Source organism: Zingiber officinale, chromosome 3A, assembly GCF_018446385.1.
Source record: "Zingiber officinale cultivar Zhangliang chromosome 3A, Zo_v1.1, whole genome shotgun sequence".
NCBI classification, from domain to species: domain Eukaryota; kingdom Viridiplantae; phylum Streptophyta; class Magnoliopsida; order Zingiberales; family Zingiberaceae; genus Zingiber; species Zingiber officinale.
The window spans coordinates 54187990-54208020 of NC_055990.1; the positions used below are offsets into that span (position 1 = coordinate 54187990).

Sequence of the window (20031 nt, forward strand, 5' to 3'; positions counted from 1 at the left end):
AAAAAAAAAACATCTTTAGTTCTTCCTCTAGTCGGATTCTCCGCCGCCAAATCCACTATTTCAAACAGAGCGGAGACGACGGCATCGCAGCGAGAAAAGAGGAAGGTTTTTATTTTTGTTTCCTTTGTTCCCCTTTTGTCTTGATAGGAATCAATCACAGCAGTGCAGAACAGAGCAGAGCAGAGCAAACATCGCCTTTGTCTTCAATTCTTCCACTTTCCCCGCTCTTCATTTAGGTGCTCCGACCAGTCACAGAGCACCTTCTTGCGCGAGCCAAGGTGAGGCCTTGGCCCATGCCATGCAAATTACCGAGAGCAATCTGAATGTGTAGTAAATGTCGCGAGGGAGCTAGAAATCACGAGACTGCCAGCGTCCAATCTTTCAAAGGGAGATTTCTCGTTATAAAATTGGAAGGAAGACGCGACGCGTGCGATTTGAACTCGCGAGGTCAGTCCTCCTCGGTATGTGTGTCACCAAATAATATGTCTCTTTTCGGGCATGTCTTCTAGCTAGTGTGGTGGGTGCAGAAAAATCCATGGCTTCTCCATGTTGAAGGTAACTTACCCTTGGCTCAATCTCTCTCTTCTTTGATCTCGCCTCTGTCGCCTCACATGGAAATTTGGAGCCAATAGAAGCATACGAATGCGAGCGTTTAGTTTTCAGCTGCGTCTTTATTTGAAATGCTGCGAATTTACTCTCACTCTTCAGATTTCGCAGTTCTCCTGCTTTTGATCTTTACATTACTTTTATCTTCTCTCTTCTGAGTTTTACCATTTGAAAGAGAGGGTTTTGTTTGCGGTAAGTTCTTGCCATTATTTAGATTTATGTATTCTTGATCGGGGTGTTCGACGTGTCACTTGTTCTCTTTTTGTAGGAGAGATGGGCCGGGCGGCGAGGTGGTTCCGCAATCTTTGGAGTTTGAGTAAGGAGAACAAGCAGACTAAGGACTCCTCCAGTACTGAGGCGAGGGCGGAGAAGAAAAGATGGAGCTTTCGTAAGTCGCAGGACTCCGGCGACGTGACGTTGGGCCAGAACGCAGCTTCGGCGGCGGCCATCGAGGCGGCGTGGTTCAAGTGCTTCTACGACGAAAGCAAGATGAGGCAGAGCAAGAACGCGATCGCTGTGGCCGCCGCCGTGGTGCATCTCGCCGGAAATGGAGCGAGCGCCGCTGTTGTCGCCTCCTACGAGTCGGCGGCGGCGGCGGCGGCGGCTGTGCGGATTCAAGCAGCTTTCAGGGGCTACTTGGTAGCGAATCATCTTCTCATTTCCGTAACTAAGTTTTTTTTTATCGGCGACGTTTTCAAATATACGATTTGTCTCCTACTACTTGTTCTTTGCGCGAAGAACGCATAGCTTTTAATTTCACTTTATCTTCTGAATCGAATTCATTGCTGCCTCTCTTCATCATTCAATATACCTGCTATTACTTAATTCTCAGTTCTTCAATTCACATTCTTTGAATTAAGGCAAGGAAAGCTCACAGAGCTCTCAAGGCACTGGTCAAACTGCAAGCTTTGGTCAGAGGGTATCTTGTTCGCAAGGAAGCCGCCGCCGCTCTGCACAGAATGCAGGCGCTCATCCGAGCTCAGGCCACAGTTCGAGCTCAAAGATCCCGGAATCTGATCTCCGACGAAAGAATCTTTCTACCGGAGATCCGCCATCGGAGATCCTTAGTACGTCGTTAATCCTAATTCTCTGCTTAATAATCACGAACTGCTTGAAGCAATCGGCCGTCTTCAATTCATTACAGGAAAAGCTCGAGATCGACGTCCGAGACCGGCGGCTCTCGACAGGCTTCGACGGGGCCTTGCTCGCCAGAAGCCCGAACATCGTTGAGGTCGACACGTGGCGTGCAAAGCTGAGACCTTGCTGCCGGAACAGTAGTCTCTCTGCTTCAGAGAGCGACGTTTCTATTCTCCATTCGTTCACTTCTCCACTTCCAATTCAAGTCCCGGCCCGGATCTCGATCCCCAGCCGTTTCCACTTCCCAGAGAACGAGTGGTGGACCACCGGCAAGAAGTGCCGGCTCCCCGCCACGGCGCATAGCACGCCACGGTACAGGAATGACTCGAGCTCCCCTAACTACATGACGAACACGCAGTCGTCGACGGCGAAGCTGAGGAAGCGGCAGCCGTTGAGCGAGGTGCACCTGAACTCCGGGATTAGCGGCGCGACGCCGATGCCATGCATTCATCAACCGCAAGAGCCATTTGCATGGATTCCTCGGCGGGGAAGCAAAGAGTGAAATTTACCTGCAAACAACGTAGAAAACCTTGTTTTCTTTTTCTGCAATGATGAACAATTCAGGTGAATTTGGAAGATTGACATGTGTGTGTACTTCATGAATGCAACTCGAAGATCTGAACAAAATACTGAAGGATCATCCAACTGTAGTATTATATTCTAGGAATATAATTAATCAAAGTACATCTTGTGGTATGGCCACACTTGCTGTTCAGTGATCATGTTCATTTGAATATGATTGGGCTGGACATGCCATGTGGAGGGCTGATCGGAGACAAGATGGCAGTTCAGTGTGATGCTGATGCATGAAGCAGGTCAGCTCTCTTTTTGAGAGCCTTTTCAGGAATCATTTCGTCACATAATTATCAGTTGCATAACACACTACTCAAGAAATATTCCTCCGCACTCTTTGCTTACACTGTTACTGTCTTCCCTCTTCTTCGTTATCCTCCTTTTTTCCCCCACAAAACATGGTTCTTGGATGATGATGATACCCTCCTCCCTCGCTTATCGTGCTCCCCACGTGTCTGGTCCTTTTAATTTGATCCTCTTGTTCAAACTAATATCAAGATTATCAAGTTCCTGTGTCGATCGTCAGCAGCAGCAGTTAGTAGTAGTAAGTAATGTGTGGACTCGTGGAACGAGGCTGCATTATTTGTCTCCGCTCCATCTGCTCTGCATTTCAAATGTTATCTCAGTAAACTACTGTGTCATCATAAACCAACGAGATCTCAGGATAATATAAAGAAAGATTGCATATGATATATGTCTTAATTCGTCTAAGATCAACATGAAGAAAGTAAATTATAGATAATTATTAACCTTTGAAATAATGACAAATATATAAAGAGATATTTATCTTAACTTTGCTCAGATTCAAATCTCAGACCTTACGATGACAACACCTCATACATTAACCATTAGACCCATCCGAAGGGACTCATGTCTCATACATTGATGGCAAAAGATGAATACGCTCACCCTCAGCGCCCCCGCCAATCCGTCCCAGGATCAACATGGAGGAGGTAAATCACGGACAGCTACTAGCCTTTGGAATAGTAACTAGCACATAAAGGAGATATTTATCTCAATTTTATCGAGATTTAAACCCCAGACCTCATTGATGATAACACTTCATGTGCTAATCATTAGACCTATCCGAAGAGATGACCCATATCTCATGCATGGTATTCAATGATGGTTCATCATGAACCTAATAAACAGAGCATTCTGTAAGAATTCTTTAGAGAAAAAGAAAAGCAGAGGAAATGTTAAGTTCCTTGTCGCTTTGCAAGGTGCTATAGTATTTTTTTTTTTGTTTTATTCTATATCCTTGTGGTTTCTATACTTAATGTTGCAACAAAAAAGAAAAGCCCTAACATTATTGTTGAAGGCATCTTGTTCTTAGCTTCAAATCTTCTGAATTGTTAAACAGTGATTTCTTTTTTTCTTTTTCCTTTTCTCATGAATCAAATATCACTCTTTGGGGTGATCCGTCCTAGTTTGGGTTTCTCATTTGCCTAAGAGAGGGTTATTTTTCTTGTCCTTCTCTTCTTGAAAAATAAGCTTCTTTTGAGTTATTTAAGAATGAGCATGTTCTTGTCGATTTTCTCATCTAGTTATTTGAACGAACTTAACCCTACACCACTTAGCCACACACACTCAACAACTCTACATCGAAAGTCATGAGATCACCATGAACAGGGACCGATCTTAAGTAGACTATCTTGAGCTCTAGCCCAGTCTTGCTTGCTTAAGATGCTCAATTATATAATACAATTAAATAATACAATCACTAAATTTTTTTTATCAAGTTCACCCCGTCCACACCCAAAGTCCAGTCACCTGTAATGTGTGTTTTGAATGTCAAAATCATATTCAAGTAACTCATGAATCACCTAATTCACTATATATATCTACCCCTTAAATCCATATCATCACTATTAACATATATCATCTAAAATAACACTATTTTTTTTTTAAAATCCAAACAATTAAATCTTACGATCCGACTAATTCTGGAGGTTACCAGCTGAACCCCATAAAACTTTCTTACTAACAATAAGGATAAATCCATAAGTACAAGTGACAGTCTACATAATAATCTAGTGGTCCCAGTGATTTAAACACGGGAGACAAATTTAGTACGCTCCCTTAGTTTTAAACTTTGGGTGTATAGGGAACCCCAAGATGTGCTTACCACTACATACACCATAGCTCGGGACATCTAAAATAACTCTTTATTTTAGTTGGCACTAGATATCTAGTTTACGCCAACTAATTCTGAGTGACTAACCCAGCCTCACGGAAAATTCTCACTGACAACTAGGATAAATCAGGAAGTGCTTACAACATATAGCCCATCAGCCCAGTGTTCTTAGATCAATCATTCATTAAGCGAAATTCATCTGTTAATTCACCCCCGTCTATAATATAAATCTAATTTTTTATTTTTAGTTAGCACTAGATATCTAGTTTACGTCAACTAATTTTGGGGATGACCAGACCGACACCACGGAATTTCCCACCGCCCACTAGGATAAATTGAGATGCCCTCATAGCAGGCGACCCATCAACCCAACTTTCTTAGGTCAACTACCCATTAAGTGAAATTCATCCATTAATTCACTAAAGCTGGGATTCGATTCTTAGATGCTTGGGAAATTAAGAAGGTACTCTGCTACTGCACCATTACCCTGAGGGCTATAATATAACTATAATAAAAATAATGAACCAGGTAACACTGAACCTAGGGCGATCGATCCTGCCCCACTGAAGTTTCCTACCAGTCGCTAGGGTAAATAGAAAAGTGCTTATGGTGTGTGACCGAGAAACCCAACATTCCTTGGTTGTGCTCCTCATTTGGAGTAAAAATCCCTGTAAATGTGTCGTAGCTGGGGATAAAACCATGAGTGTCTGGGTAACTTGATGCCCTCCTGCTGCACCATATCCCCGGGGGTAATATAACTCTAATTGTAGCAAAAGATAATTAGGCTCACCCTAAGTACCTCTCATAATCCGTCCCTAAGTTATATGAAAGGAGATAAATCACGGGATCAACTTTTAACCGACCGACAAATTAACTACTAGGTGAGAGGAATTTTTTTCCCCGAAGGGATGCATTCATCATAAATTGATTCTTTACTCCATTATAATAAGTTTGTCATCCTCTAGTCAATTAGGCATCAGGTGGAGACTATAATATAACTCTAATGGTAGCAAAAGATGGAATCTGCTACCCCAGCAGCTCCACAAGGTCAACCTCATGACCATTTGTAAGGAGCTAAATCGGGAAGTTAAAGTTGGCTAGTGCGGAAAGGACTTTTTCCCTCAACTTTGCTGAAATTCAAACTCTTGTCCTATGATAATAACTATATCCCGTACTAACTAACTCCACCCTACCCTAGGACATCAATTTTGATGTTATAGGATGGTGGATCAATGACATCAATTTTGATGTATAATGTAGAATTTCAATTTAATTTCACGTGATAAATTATCATCTAGTAAAAGAATTTTATTAGCTATTATCCTTGTGTTTAAGTATTTTTGGCTCCTAATTAATTAGGTCTCACAAGTTAATACGTGAGATCTCTTATTTAAACGGGTCATGATAACTAATCTCATCATCAATTAATTTACTCAAATGGATTAGCTACTTCAACATAAAAGATTAACTATTAAAAGATTATAATGATACCCATTGTCTACCACAATCATCTCCATCTCAATCACAATCATTCGAATGAAGCACTACTATGGACCATCAACAATGCTAACTAGAGACATGCACCTAGATTATGGTGCAGTGGAAGTACATCAAATTATTATTTAAGCGTCTTTAGTTTGATCTCCAACTACGATACATTTATAGAAATTTTTTTCCCCTAAATGAAATACATAATGAGATGCTAGGCTTCTGGGTGACCTATCACACACGTTTCCCGATTTACCTTAACAGTCGATGAAAATTTTCTATGGGACCGATCATTACAGGTTCGATATTATATGATTTATCATTTGAAAACTAATTCTTAATTTATCTTAACGATTAGTAGAAAATTTTCATGAAATGACACCGATTATCCCAAATTTACCTGATTTTTTTTCTCATGCAAGAGTGCTACATGCGATAGCTTGACTGTGAGCACTTGTGCATGGCAATTGGCATGAGAAATAGATGGCTTATTGTTGACTGACTAAGAAGGACAATGTAGTCATTTACCAGAACTGCTAAGTAGAGCCTAAAGATTTCTCAGGCCTCTAAAGAGTACTCACAATGAAGATGGGAAGGTGTGCTTAGCCTTACACCTTTTACGACATTGTTCTTTGTCTTGCCCTACTTACCGCCATGTGCATTATTAATACCCTATTAACTTTGTCTTTGTCCTGGCCTCTAAGGAGTACTCAAATCTATTTGTACTTGATCCAACACCAAATAGGCTCATTAATTTCAAATCAAACACAAAATAAATCCTCAAAACCCCCAAGATGCAAAATCAAATAAGTTGGATTAGCTCTAATTAACCCTAAATATAATGAAACCCCCTAATTAGCTCTTAAATGAAGATTGAAATATAGTAAAATGAAAGTCTGCAGGTCAAAAGTACGAAAAGTTATTCAAAAAACCTTCACAGGTAGTAATGACAAATGTGTCAAATTGTTTGCTACCTAGCTAGTCTAACTTGACTTGATTTTGGCCATCCCTAACATGACCCACCAAAAATAGGTCGTGCCAAGTTAGGCAGTTCTCATGTACTCATTTCACATCAACAGGCCAAAAAAATAATAAAAAAAGATTCTCCTAATTCAAAATGAATATATATATTCTATAATTCTTAATCCAATTAATCAAACCATGGAAAGTTTAAGAAGTGATGATAATTTTGTAAAATATAATTGCACAATGTAACCCTAAAATTAACCTGTCGTTTGCAGCATCATGAACTCTTTAGGTAAATAATTAAACGCAGACATATACGCCAAAACTCGGTGCTTCCTATTGGCGCTGCAAAAGTCATCCACGTCTTATCCATTAACACAGACATAATAAATTCCAAATACACCACTCTCCCTTATCCATTTGTCCTGAAATCGTTCCGACGATTGACAAGCATGGCTCGAGCTAAGCTTCACCAGCAACTGATCAGCATCTATCAGTCCAAGTGTTCGACGTGATCTCCAGATCCTGCTCGTTAACATGGTCCGAGACGGCAGTAGACACGCACAGGAACCCCCCCCCCCCCCCCTGAATTGTGTATAAGTGCACAAGAATGAAGAAACAGACAGTGGAAAACACTCACCATTCTGCGAAGGTCATTGCAGGTATGGAAGGAAAGGGAAAGAAAGGAGAAAAGCAGGCCAAGGAAGAGCGCAAGGACAGGAGGTCGGCCACCGGCATGAGCGGCAAGCCCAAGAAGGGCGGCCATGGAGGTAAGTTCACCTGGGCAGGCAACAAGCGGTGGTGGACAGAGAATTCCCCGGCAGTGGACTCTAAGGATCCCATCTTCCAAGTTGATGATGAAGAAGAGGAAGCGAGTAACAACGTTTGAGGATATGTCTCTGCAAGGATTTCTATAACTTTTGGGTGTACAAATTAACCTTGATAATAATAAGTCAGCATTACAAGTAAATTCCAATTTTAAAACACTAATACACAGTTGCAGTATTTGTAATCTCTTGTGCCTTGTTAATTTACATATTTGCCGGTATCAGTTACAACCAACACCGAACTGATCCTTGTTTTCCATTTCAAAGCCATCACATTCCATGGCATAATTTGGTGTCGACGATAAGGAATACAATAGAGGTACAAGTGAAAAATAGGAATGCCAAAAGAATGGTTGCCTACTTGCCTTGCGGCTTGTATTAGATCATTCAACGCAGTACATCGGATTAGGGAGTTTGAAGGAGCGCTTTGTCATCGGCGACCCCAACAGATCGCTCCACTGATCACCCGAGTTACCATGAATCCTGAATCCCTGCGCTTCCAGCTCTGCTCGCCTTTCTGACTTATAGACCACTGCAGACTTTCCTATGTCTGCGGTTTGCCTGCCATCGTTTCAACATAACAAATATACATGTATAGCATTGTGAAATGGAAATAATTCTTCAAAAAGTTAGATAAAGAAGAACAATTAGTTTATGGTCTAAACATAGAAGGTGTATCAGATGTCTGCTTGAGAAGATTGAAAGAAATGGACAATTAAAAATTAACAAAGATATCTTTTAAACCTGCAACAGCTTTTATCTAATAGGAGAAATTCAAAGAAAAGAGTTGAAGCATGTTTTTAAATAACAGGTTGGCCTTCCCATGTCTGACTCAGTGATTTGTTATTTGATGAAATAAAATTGGCTGACTTGAAATTACACTCTTATGTTTCAGAAACTTCTATGGCTTCCTAATTGAAGAAAGACATAGTAGCTAAAGTATCGATAATCAAGGGAGTAAAATCAAACAAATGGTGGCAGATTTAGGGCCCTTTGTTAGAGGGAAATCATGATCAACGGAAATACTAAATATAACACAAGAGATGACAATTCATTTATTGATTCAAGAAACCATATGGTTGAGTGAACATTTGGGGCGAGCATTCAGTAGAACACAGCACAAGAAAGAAAGAAAGCAAGAAAAAAAAAAGGTTAACATATGTCTTGGCTTGTCAGTTCACCAAATTTGTAATCTAAATACTAAAATGTAAATTTCCATTAACTATGAATAATGGATATCAAGGTGAGTCTGAGAATACAAGAACAACCAAGCCTTTTCCCACTAGGTGGGATCGGCTGTACAAGGTGAGTCTGAGAATGCTTTACAAAAATTTGTGAGTGAAATTTGATGTTTAATAAAGACATTCCTAAAGTCACATTGAAAAATTTCATCAAAGTAACTTTTAAACAGTATACAAATTGGTACTAGAATTATAGAAAAATAAAGCAATAATTGTATCTTATACTACTATAAAAAAAATACATGGTGTACAAATAATCATATTATTAAACAGAAAGACATGGATGAATAAAATAGATCTTTCATAAATATTATGATGCATTTCTTAAATTATAAAACTTTGAGTTTATATTAAAAACTTATATTTGTATGGTAAAACTATTTTTTAATACTAAATATAATCTTACATTAGTTTAAAGTTTAATTTTATAATTAGAAAAAAAATACAAAAACTTAAAACCTATATACATGATAATTTAAAAATATATATGCTTTAATATTAAACATGTTATAATTATTTTAAAAATTGTAAAAGAGGTTTACTTATCAAACACTAAGTAAAATGCAATGGAAAAGTTTCAAGTGTAATTTATCATACACTGGGTTGCTTTGGAGTAATGCACTTCGAATCAAGATGATTTTGCTTAATGCATTTTTCTCAATCCCAAACAATTCTAAACCCACCCTTGGATGTATTTTTCATAAGTTTTAACTTTGAAAGAGAACAATATTAGATCATGGTGCCATGCACAGAACATAAGCACCGGAATTTCAAGAAAACGCACCATTCAACAATGTCATAGGAAGTATATGTACCTTAAAATAAGTCGTTCCCATGAATGGTAACCAGCGAACAATAGATTCTTTTCGGTTGCACTTCTTTGAAACTCACTTCGACCGGTTAGAAGAACTATCTGAAATCCAAGCCCAAGAAGTTCTTCATATAACCATAGACTTGTTGGTAACGCTGGAGCCTTAGCCAAGTCCACCCATTCATCAAATGAAGTCTCATTGAAAACTTCAGATCTATGAAATGATGAAAAACAAAAGTTATCCAAATCAAAGAAAAGATGCAGAGTTTTGCAACTTACAATGGAACCAAACTCGTTGGAGAAAGATATGAATCATATGTGTTCCAGATCTAACTTGAAACAAATACAATCCTTATAACAGTGAGTGTTGGTTGTGACAGAGTTTGCTAATGTCAACATTGTATGATAGTGAAGTACACATGTGGTCAAATGATATGTACATTTCCACAAAGAAGGTTAGATATTGAAATGATTAGTTCTATTTCCACCTCAACCGGAACAGCAGAGAAGTATTTTAATCATCATTAAAAATAGTAGAAGAAATTGTTCAGATAATTCAACTACATTAGGTGAAATTCATTATAATATGAAAGTTGCTCTTATTTTTTTATTATGCCTTTTTAATTCTAGATCAACTTAAGCTGAAAATAACTTTATCTATGTCTACTCCTATATGTAATACTTTCTTACAAGAACATAATCTTAGCCACAATTCTTCCTGGCTTGGCAAATAGAATATAATCTGATGCCACAATTCTTCTTGGCTTGGCAAACGAATTGATACTCCCAAAACAACCATGCTTGATCTCTCCATGTGTATAACACAGCCAGCCAATAAGATGTGTTACAAATAACTGGAATTTATTAGGTAGGGCACCTCTGATCTCCCTTAAATGAGATATATATATATGCAATGGGGCAAACACGTTTAATCATGAATCTACATTTTATATAACTATCTTTTCTTAAGCCCTTCTCTCATAAAGACATCTTTGACTGTTCTTCCCTAGACCAATCAACCTTTTCTTCAGAATGGACAACTTCATGAGTTGCATAAAACTTCTCTTCTACAGTATATTCAGCAATAGATGACAAATTTAAAGGAACCCGTGAAACAACTCCATGAGATAATTTTATATATTTGCACACATCACAACTAAGGCATCATGTGAATAGAGTTATCCAGTAATCTCAAAGACTGTTGGATGATTGACACATATATGCTACAGAAGTTGATTAGTGTGAACAAGAGCCAATCCAAATGCCTCAATATTGATCAGTAGAAAATTGACACATGTCCAATCAACCTGGTCAGCACAAAAACAGGTTAGATCTGCATGAGTCTCTTTGAAGTCTATAAAAGGGGAATCTATCATGATCACAAGAGGTAGGAAATAGAAAAGGCCAAATCCAAAACTCACCAGATTCAGCGATGAAGGGTCACTAAGGCTTTGATTATGTGAGGAAATGAGCTTGGGGCTTCTCCATTACAAATGAAATAATTATTTAATTCCGAGACCACATGTTCAACAATCTCATCCAATTCAATGGTGATGGCTAAAGTCATCGGAAACAATAGATTCACAATTAAAGTTAATAGTTGCTATAACAGGGAATTTTTTCTTAATCTCTTAAAAGAGAAGAAATGCAAAAGGCAAGTATAGGAATAATAGATAATCAAGAAATTATGTAATTGATGAGAAATGTGTTACTAGAGCAGTCAAGTTAGAGGGAGAAGAGTGTCTTGAGGATTAGGGAAGAGAGAAGTGAGGTGGCCAGAAATTAGAACCTTTCACTTTGAAAATCCAAGAACTTGTCCCCACATACTTTGGCATCTACGATAGGAGCATCCACTTGCCAAAACAGGTCCATGCTTTTAACTCCCAATATCTCTACATAGAACTTTATATGCTCACATGTGTCAGGTTTTCCCAGCAATCCTATGAGGGATAGCACATACACGGTTTACCTAGCTGCCACTAGAAGAAATTGCATGTTTCAAGGAACTCAGTTTGAAATTTACTTGGGAGGATGTGGCAAAATAACCCAAAGTGTTGATAGTTTGTTAATGTTCAAACAAGGTTCTGACAAATCACTTTCAAAAATTTTAACGAGATTTATCAAAATAACTAAGTAGGTGTTTGATTCTCATTCAGTCATCTTGATAACTACATTTATGTTTGTCAAAAGGCCTCCTGATTGTCACACTTCTATAAAACAATCCTCATTATTATGTATTTAAGCAAATATACATGATCATGCATTACTAAGTACAATCAAATATTTAAGTTTCCAATGATGGAGATATTGAAAAGGTTCTAACCTGAGAAGCAGCCAATGAAACTTAACATGCATCCATCTGTAATGAGGTCTAAGGGGATAACTTTGAACGTACTTCTAGGAATCAAGAATTGAATTATGTAGTTGCTTGAGCCATAACCAATTTGGCCTGCATTCCACAAGAGAAACAGGATACACATGAATACTTTCATTTAAAGATTCAAATTGAGGAATTAGGAAAAGGCATATGAGGAAGTTTGTGGGTCTAAAGAAGGAAAGATGAACCAAATGAGAAGGAACATACTTGAAATCCACCAGTGCAGAAAGACATTATCTTAATGATAATTGATGTAGCTACATCTGGTGAAGAGATCAAGAGAAGTAATGAATCAAAATCACATGCCTGAAGTAAGTCTTCATGTTTCACCAAAAGATGTGGAACCTAAGTATAGCTGAGATTTGGGGTTCACTAAGAAAGATGCACAAGGAATTGGCACGGATCATCTAGAAGCCCTTGTGATTGAAGATCAAACTGTGAACGATGCAAGAAGGATGTTGATGATATAAGCAGCTCAGCCAATGTGTTATATTATAATACATTCCTTAAAATCGGTTTTATTTTTCAAATTAAAATTCATAACTTTGTAAGTGCCTTTATAAAATTCAAAAGATGTGTGGAGCTCCCTCCTTTGCCATCAAAATTTGGTTATACAAAAAAAAACATACAAAAGGCTCAACATCTCATATCCGGTTGTAATGTCTACCACTTGGTCAAACCAGAGCAATAGTAAACAGTCAGTTAAGCAAGCCTTATTAAGGTCCCTAAAATCTAGAAGCACCCACTAGTATCCATTTACCTTTTCACTATCACCATATTTGCAACACTGGAAATTCAATTTCTCTAACAAAATTAACACCAAATAGCTTGCGTTTTCAGCTACTACTTTTCATTCCTTAGCAAACGTACAAACCCTCTAGTCAACTAGTTGAACACCTCCTCAAATTTAATCAGTGTCCTGCATTTCCTTACATATTGGAGCATGCATATACTCTATAGACCAAAATAATTGTCTCAACACCTTATGAAGTTACAATATTCCTCATGACTCTATTCTTTGTTTCTTCTCCTGCCCGAATTTCATGAATCATGATCAGTCGAAGGCTCCACAAATTCAGCATAGAGGCTAAATTCAGATTGTTGAACTATGCCTATTAGCTACTGCCGATAAGCTGCTACACGTTGTAGCAGCTATTGACGATTAGCTGCTACAACGTATAATGAGTAATGTCTATTATCATTTTAAAATATTTTATTTTTTTGTTGTTTTATATTTATATTTTATATTTCATTGGATATAGGGTCGAATATCCAAATAACTGATAACCCGTAGGATATCTGATACCTAATAACCATCGGATATAGGGCCGGATGTAGGTCCTGATATTGTATTATCTGATCTAATAGGGCCGGACAATTTTTTACCCTAATAACCGAGCCAATCCGATCCGCGATCACCCCTAAACTATGGCCACAAACCTCCTAGTCAACTTATCTAACTTCTCATCATCGGATACTCTGTTTCTTACACCAACTCCTCGATCTGATACATCAAATCTTTACAGATTGAGTTGGCGATTTAGATCTAACATTGATGCATCAGATATAGGGGTTGGTGGAAGAAACAACTTCTCAACCTTATAGATCAAATTTAACCCTTCTCAATTCCAACCCCCTTTGAAGTTGAAAATTTCATCACCAAATGATAGACCTAAATCACAACTTTCAACTTGCTTAAGGTTGTCCTTTCAAAGATCACATTATATGAAGAGGGCAGATCAACTGCACAAAACCTGGCCTAGAATAAGGATTTGTTTTCCTCCCCACAATCACAATCACAATCAAGACTATTATTCCTAGTGCCACTATACTATTTTCATTGAAACCAATCAAAGTGGTGTTTTCCTCTTCCAAGTCCCTTTGGCAATAATCCACTTTCATAAATGCTTCATGCTACAGCACATTAGTTGAACTACCTTTGTCCACCAACACCTAATTAGGCAATTAATAATTTTAATTCGAACAACCAGCGATCTTGACGATCTATATTGATCCTTTATGATCCTCCTTGGAAGACACTAGATCTCAGTTGTACTCAGAGTCTACATAAAAGGCAAAACAAGAGAAATTCCTTCTAGTGTGGACTTTGACTCTAAGCTGCTCCCTCTCCTATTGTTGGACTACCGATTGTCAAATTTATATGCTTTTGAAACAGTTTCTGAGCCACTTCATTTCCCTCTTGTCTTTCAGACTCACAAATTTAAGCAAATGCCCATACCTGATCAATTTTAATCTAAATTCTCAAATGAATGCACTCATTTGTGTCATGCTCAGACTCCTTGTAATACAATAGTACTTTAACCTAGCTTTTTTAGGAAATTCAGACTGAATTGGTTGATGGTTGGATAATGACAGATTTTTTTGTTTGTTTGTTTCTTGGCATCCATAAGTACCTCAGAGTGTAGAGCATTCAATGATATTTCCTTAGACCTTCTCACCACCAGTGTATAACCTATCTTCAAGAACATTGATGAATTAGTCTTGGTTCAAGGATCTACGGTTAATGTCTTGCATGACAAGGTGGGTTGGAGGATTACATTGGGTCAAATTAAGCTTTAAGGAAGTTGGTGGATTAAGGTGGAAACAATATTTTCAAAAAAACTGAGATTATATTAGAAATGCCTGAAGAGAAAATGTTTTGATGCCTAACGTTTAGTTGAATAATGTAGTTGTTCTTCTTTCATAGGTAAGCAGTGTTCTAAAAGGCACCGCCTAGGATTACATTGGGTCAAATTGAACTTAAAGGAAGTTGGTGGGTTAAGGTGGAAACAATATTTTCAAACAAACTGAGATTATATTAGAAATGTCTGAAGAGAAAATGTTTTGATGCCTAACGTTTAGTTGTTTAGTTGAATAATGTAGTTGCTCTTCTTTCATAGGTGAGCAGTGTTCTAAAAGGCACCGCCTAGGACCGCCTAGGCGGTGCCTTTTGCAAAGGCGGCGTCGATAGGTGTTGTCGCATTAATCGGCCACTTAGGCGGCTAGGCGCCACTTAGGCGGGGGGCGCCCAATTTTTTTTAAAAAACAAAAGTCTTCCAAATCGATTGGCTAATCAATTAAACACTTCCAATCGATTGGCATGAGTTTCATAAGAAACAGAAGCCTGCCGAATCGATTGGCCGATAGATTGGCAGAAGTAGAAGGTTGCTTAATCGATTGAACCTTGTCAATCAATTAATGAGTTTCTACCAATTGATTAGCGGCGACGAAAGGGGTTTATATTTTGATTTTTGATTTTTGAATCGTTGAAAAGGGTTTTTTCCTCTTCGAGCAACAGCCGCCTCTTCATCTTCTCCCTCCCCTTCTTCTTCATCAAAGAGCAGCAGCCGCCTCTTCATCTTCTCCCTCCCCTTCTTCTTCTTCTTCATCAAAAAGCAGCATCTTTGCTGTCATTTTCTTCTCCAACAGCCACAACATCAGCCCTAGCTACTACCTTTATCCCAACCAACAGCCAACAGCACCCTGCCCTGTTTCTTAACAGCAGCTGCCAGAGCTCGCCATAGCTAGCCAAGGCTGCCAACGACAAAGGGAAAGCAGCCCTAACTGCTGGGCCGGAGCGCAGCACCTTGTTCCCTCATTTCCAGCCTTCGACAGTCTCCTCCTTTTCTCCCCGGTAGCTTTTTCTTCTGCCAAGTTAGTAACAACATCCCTGGGTTTAAGTTGGTTAATAAAATTCAATTGTATGTTATTAAATTAGGTATGTTATTGCTTGGATTGAATTGATAATTGATTTTTTGAATGTCTGATAACCATTGCTTGACTCAAATGATTTTTTTTAATTGACATTGATAATTTTTTCCTTGTGTAGTAAAATCAGGTACTATATCTTCTGAAACATCTAATTCAATGCCAGAGATTGATACCCCTTTGAAACGTAATTTGAATGATGTTGGATGGGAATTTGCGGGCTTGGTGGATCCTAAAAATTTGGATAAGTCGAAATGTAAGTTGTGTGGAAAAATTACTAGTGGTGGAATTTATAGGATCAAACATATTGCCAATATCAAGGGAAATGTTTCCCTGTGTAAGAAGTCTTTGGATGACAATAAAGTGAGGTGTAAGAATGCCATTGAAGAAGCAAGAACAAAAAAGAAACAAAAAAATATGAATGAAATGGAGATGAGAGAAGAAGTTGTTCGAGAAGAATGTGAGGAAGATGAAGGAAGTCAAGGGAAAGAAAACAACCCGCTTACTCTTGGCCCTATGGACCGATTTGCATCTGTCATTGACCCGGAATTTTCATTGAGTGGAAGTAAGAAGACAAAACAACAACAAAATATTATTGATGCACTTTGAAAGTAAAGGACACACATTGTGCACCAATATTTAGTTTGATGGGTGTACGAGTTTGGAATTCCTTTTCATGCCACTAACAATGATAGCTTCAAGAGGTTTGCGAAAGCGGTTGGTCAATTTGGCCCGGGTTATCGTCCTCCAACTCAATACCTATTAAGGGAGCCCTTATTGAAGGAAGAGGTTGATAGAACTAAAAATCTATTAAAGAAGCAAGAAGAAGAATGAGCTTTGAATGGTTGCTCAATTCTAACAGATGCTTGGACCGACGGGAAAAGAAGTATCATGAATTTATGCGTCAATTGTAAATAAGGCATAACCTTTCCTTTCTTCTAGTGAAGCATCGGATGAAGACCACATCGGGAATTATATATTTGAATATGTGGACAAGTGCATTGAAGCAGTTGGGCCCCAAAGTGTAGTTCAAGTGGTAACAAACAATGCTTTGAATAATATGGCAGGAACAGATTTGTTGAAGGAGAAGAGGCCACATATATTTTGGATTTTATGTGTAACTCACACCGTAAATCTTATGCTTCAAGGAATTGAGAACCAACCTAAATTCAAAGGGGTGATTAAGAAGGCAAAGAGCTTGACAATCTTTATTTATGCACATCACAAAACATTGTCAATGATGAGAAAGTTTACCAAAAAAAGGGACATAGTGAGGCCGGGAGTAAGACGATTTGCAACCGCTTTTCTAACTTTGCAAAGCTTGATGGAGAAGAAAAGTGAACTAAGAGCTATGGTTGCTAGTGAAGAATGGAATACATGCCAACATTCAAAGAGTGCAAAGGGGAAGGTGGCATATAATACTGCTATGAGTGCCTCTTTTTAGAATAGGGTAAGTTTTTGCTTGAAGGTATTTGCCCCTTTAGTTAAGTTACTTCGTCTTGTTGATGGGGATAAGAAGCCATCTATGGGTTTTGTGTATAGAGAATTACTTAGAGTGAGAGAGGAGATTAAAGTGGCATTCAAAAATCAATAGCTTCACTATTGTCCGATTATTGATATTATTGATGAGAAAAGTCGTAATCGTCTTGACAGTCCACTACATTTGGCAGCCTACCTCTTGAATCCTTATTACTTCTTCAATGACCAAAGCATAGGAAGTGAAGAAGTGATCACAAATGGATTTTTCACTTGTGTTAAAGCATTCTTTTCCGATGATATTGATAGCCAAAGTGAGGTAGTAAATGTAGAGTTGTTGAAGTATATCAATAAAGTGGGGGATTTGGAAGCACAATGGCTATAATTGGATGCAAAAAAAGATGAGAAATATGATTCGGGTAACAACTAAGTAATAATTGCTTACTTTATTTTGTAATTTTTATTGCTTGTTTCTTAATTTCGCTTATTATTATTATTTGATTTATTTTTATTTAGTTGGATGGTGGCATCTTTTCGGAATGGTGTACCTAAATTGCAAAAGATGGCTAAAAGGATCATTTCTTTAACTACAAGTTCTTCCAATTGTGAGAAAAATTAGAGCACTTTTGAGGGAGTAAGTACTTAATTACTTATCGTATAACTACTAATTAGTAATTACTAAATGTCTAAATATGTATTCAATATTAATATTTTTCTTTAATGTAGATCCATACAAAAAAAAAAGAAATAGATTACATACCGGAAGGTTGAACAATTTAGCCTATGTTCAATTCAATGCCAAGATCATATATAAAAAGAGAAAACAAGAAGGAAAAGGAGTTGATGTTTTACTTGCTAGTGAAGCAACTATGGCACAAGGATGGATTGTTGATGGTGGAGATGAACAAATATTGAAGATGTAAGAAAACTTCACAAAGAAGAATTTGTATAGGATGAAAAGGAAGATGCCATGGATTTTGAGTTTGAATTTGATACAAAGCAAGTGTTGGAGAAATATGGAGATAAACTAGAAGAAGAATTAGGGATGGAGGATTATATGAGTTATTCTGTGTACTTTTACTATTTTCATTGTATCTTGATGTTGAACAAATTAATATTTTAAATTTTGATTAATATTTGTTCCTTGTCAGTATTTTTGCTATTTTGAACTATTTTTATTGTATGTTGAAATCAAAGTATACATATTTTTTTTCTTAGAGAACCCTTCAAAATTGATTGGTCGATCAATTGAATATTATCAATCGATTGTCGATCGATTGGCCAATAGATCAATTGGCAGGAGTTTCGTGAGAAAAAAATATTCCGCCTAGGCGCTAGGCGGCAGGTAACTGCCCGCCTACCGCCTAGCCCCTTTTGGAACATTGTAGGTGAGTAATGCAGTTGTTCTAATAAAATGATTCCATGGTCTCCAGCTATAGGCATTTAAAATTGACATGAAATTTAACTTTTATCTTTTCAATTACAAAATTCAAATTTGACATCAAAACTAGTTCTTTGGAGATGGATAGCAAGTTATAAAGCAAATATCTGCAGCCCACAAGTCTGGTATAGTGACTTAGGGAATAAGCTGCCTTAATATTAGTTGAGTAGTCAAATTTTGTCAAGCAATTGGACACCATATAGACTTAAGGAAATGGAACATCGAGGCCAATATTCAACCACTAGTCATTTGAGGTAAGGTGCATGAGAGAAATCGACATGTTTAATAGAATGCCACAGCACATCGAATATTGAGATATGCTTTTGAGCGAGTAGAATGTTCGCAAGCATTTCGCTGGATCATTAGCTCAGAAGCATTCTTATAAAATTTTTAGAAAATTCGATTTTTTTTTTTTTAGTAGATACTTGTCCCAAAAGAAGATAATAGATCCAGTTTCATAAATCCATAAAGAAAATCATCGAGTAGAAAGCACGAAAAAGATTACCCGTATCCATGGACCACATAATACGGAAGATTGGAAAGCAGCGTCTCGTCGATGTCAAAGATCCATATGTCTTTCCCATCGCCCTCAATCTGAACAGTCATGGCGAAGGACAGCGAGTCAGCGCCGACAACGTCGGAATCCGACGAGTACCGATCCCCGTTCATGTATTCCTCCACCATCCCGAGGCAGTTTTCTGGGATGATCCTCCAATGCCCTGCGTTATTAGTTTCCACAGAGAGCCTCCAGCTATCGCAGAAGATGCCATCGGCGGCTCCTCGGAAGCCAGCGGATCCGCTGAAAACGCGGTCGTCGGGGACCATCCGGAGGAGGGAGTGGTAGGTATTGGCGGAGGCGTAGGAAAAGAGCAAGATGAGGAGGAGATGAAGGAATCGGAAGGGCGACATTGAATTGGAACCCTAACCAGGAAAAGGCTTCCACGGCACGAGCGACTGGTCCGCTATTTGATAGCTTGTCACGAAGGAAAAGGATTTGTGAGAGCCCCGGAAGATTGAACGGCCCGCGTATGGGAATATCGTAATTAACGATTAAATTCGAAATTTTGGTGCATGATACGGGATATTACCATATAACAAGGGATCAATTCCCGACTAGATCTACATAAATTTGCATACCAAATTTATCAAATATGTGTGATTAGGAGTTTATGATGATCTGGTTAAAAATCATTAAATTATTATTTTATTCTTATCCTTACTGTCATGAAATAAAAAAATCATT

At 38.1% G+C, this 20031-nt stretch overlaps 2 protein-coding genes across 4 annotated transcripts; one reads left to right on the forward strand and one right to left on the reverse strand.

Moving 5' to 3' along the window:
• The first annotated feature begins 205 nt into the window (after nucleotides 1-205).
• LOC122053751 (protein IQ-domain 26-like) lies at nucleotides 206-2319 on the forward strand. Of its 3 annotated transcripts, none has more exons than XM_042615732.1 (4): nucleotides 206-447; nucleotides 875-1245; nucleotides 1467-1673; nucleotides 1751-2319. In XM_042615732.1, the coding sequence occupies exons 1-4, from the start codon at nucleotides 324-326 to the stop codon at nucleotides 2243-2245; spliced, it is 1197 nt and encodes a 398-aa protein (XP_042471666.1). In that variant the 5' UTR covers nucleotides 206-323; the 3' UTR covers nucleotides 2246-2319. The 3 variants fall into 3 exon arrangements, with proteins under 3 accessions (XP_042471666.1, XP_042471668.1, XP_042471667.1); XM_042615734.1 differs by having other exon boundaries at nucleotides 437-555; XM_042615733.1 differs by lacking the exon at nucleotides 206-447 and adding an exon at nucleotides 598-798.
• Nucleotides 2320-7815: 5496 nt separating this feature from the next.
• On the reverse strand, nucleotides 7816-19823 carry LOC122051900 (acid phosphatase 1-like). The gene is made up of 3 exons (XM_042613220.1): nucleotides 19294-19823; nucleotides 9791-10000; nucleotides 7816-8295 (listed from the first exon to the last, which is right to left on the reverse strand). Exons 1-3 carry the CDS (start codon nucleotides 19695-19697, stop codon nucleotides 8118-8120), a joined length of 792 nt encoding a protein of 263 aa, XP_042469154.1. The 5' UTR covers nucleotides 19698-19823; the 3' UTR covers nucleotides 7816-8117.
• Nucleotides 19824-20031: the final 208 nt, after the last annotated feature.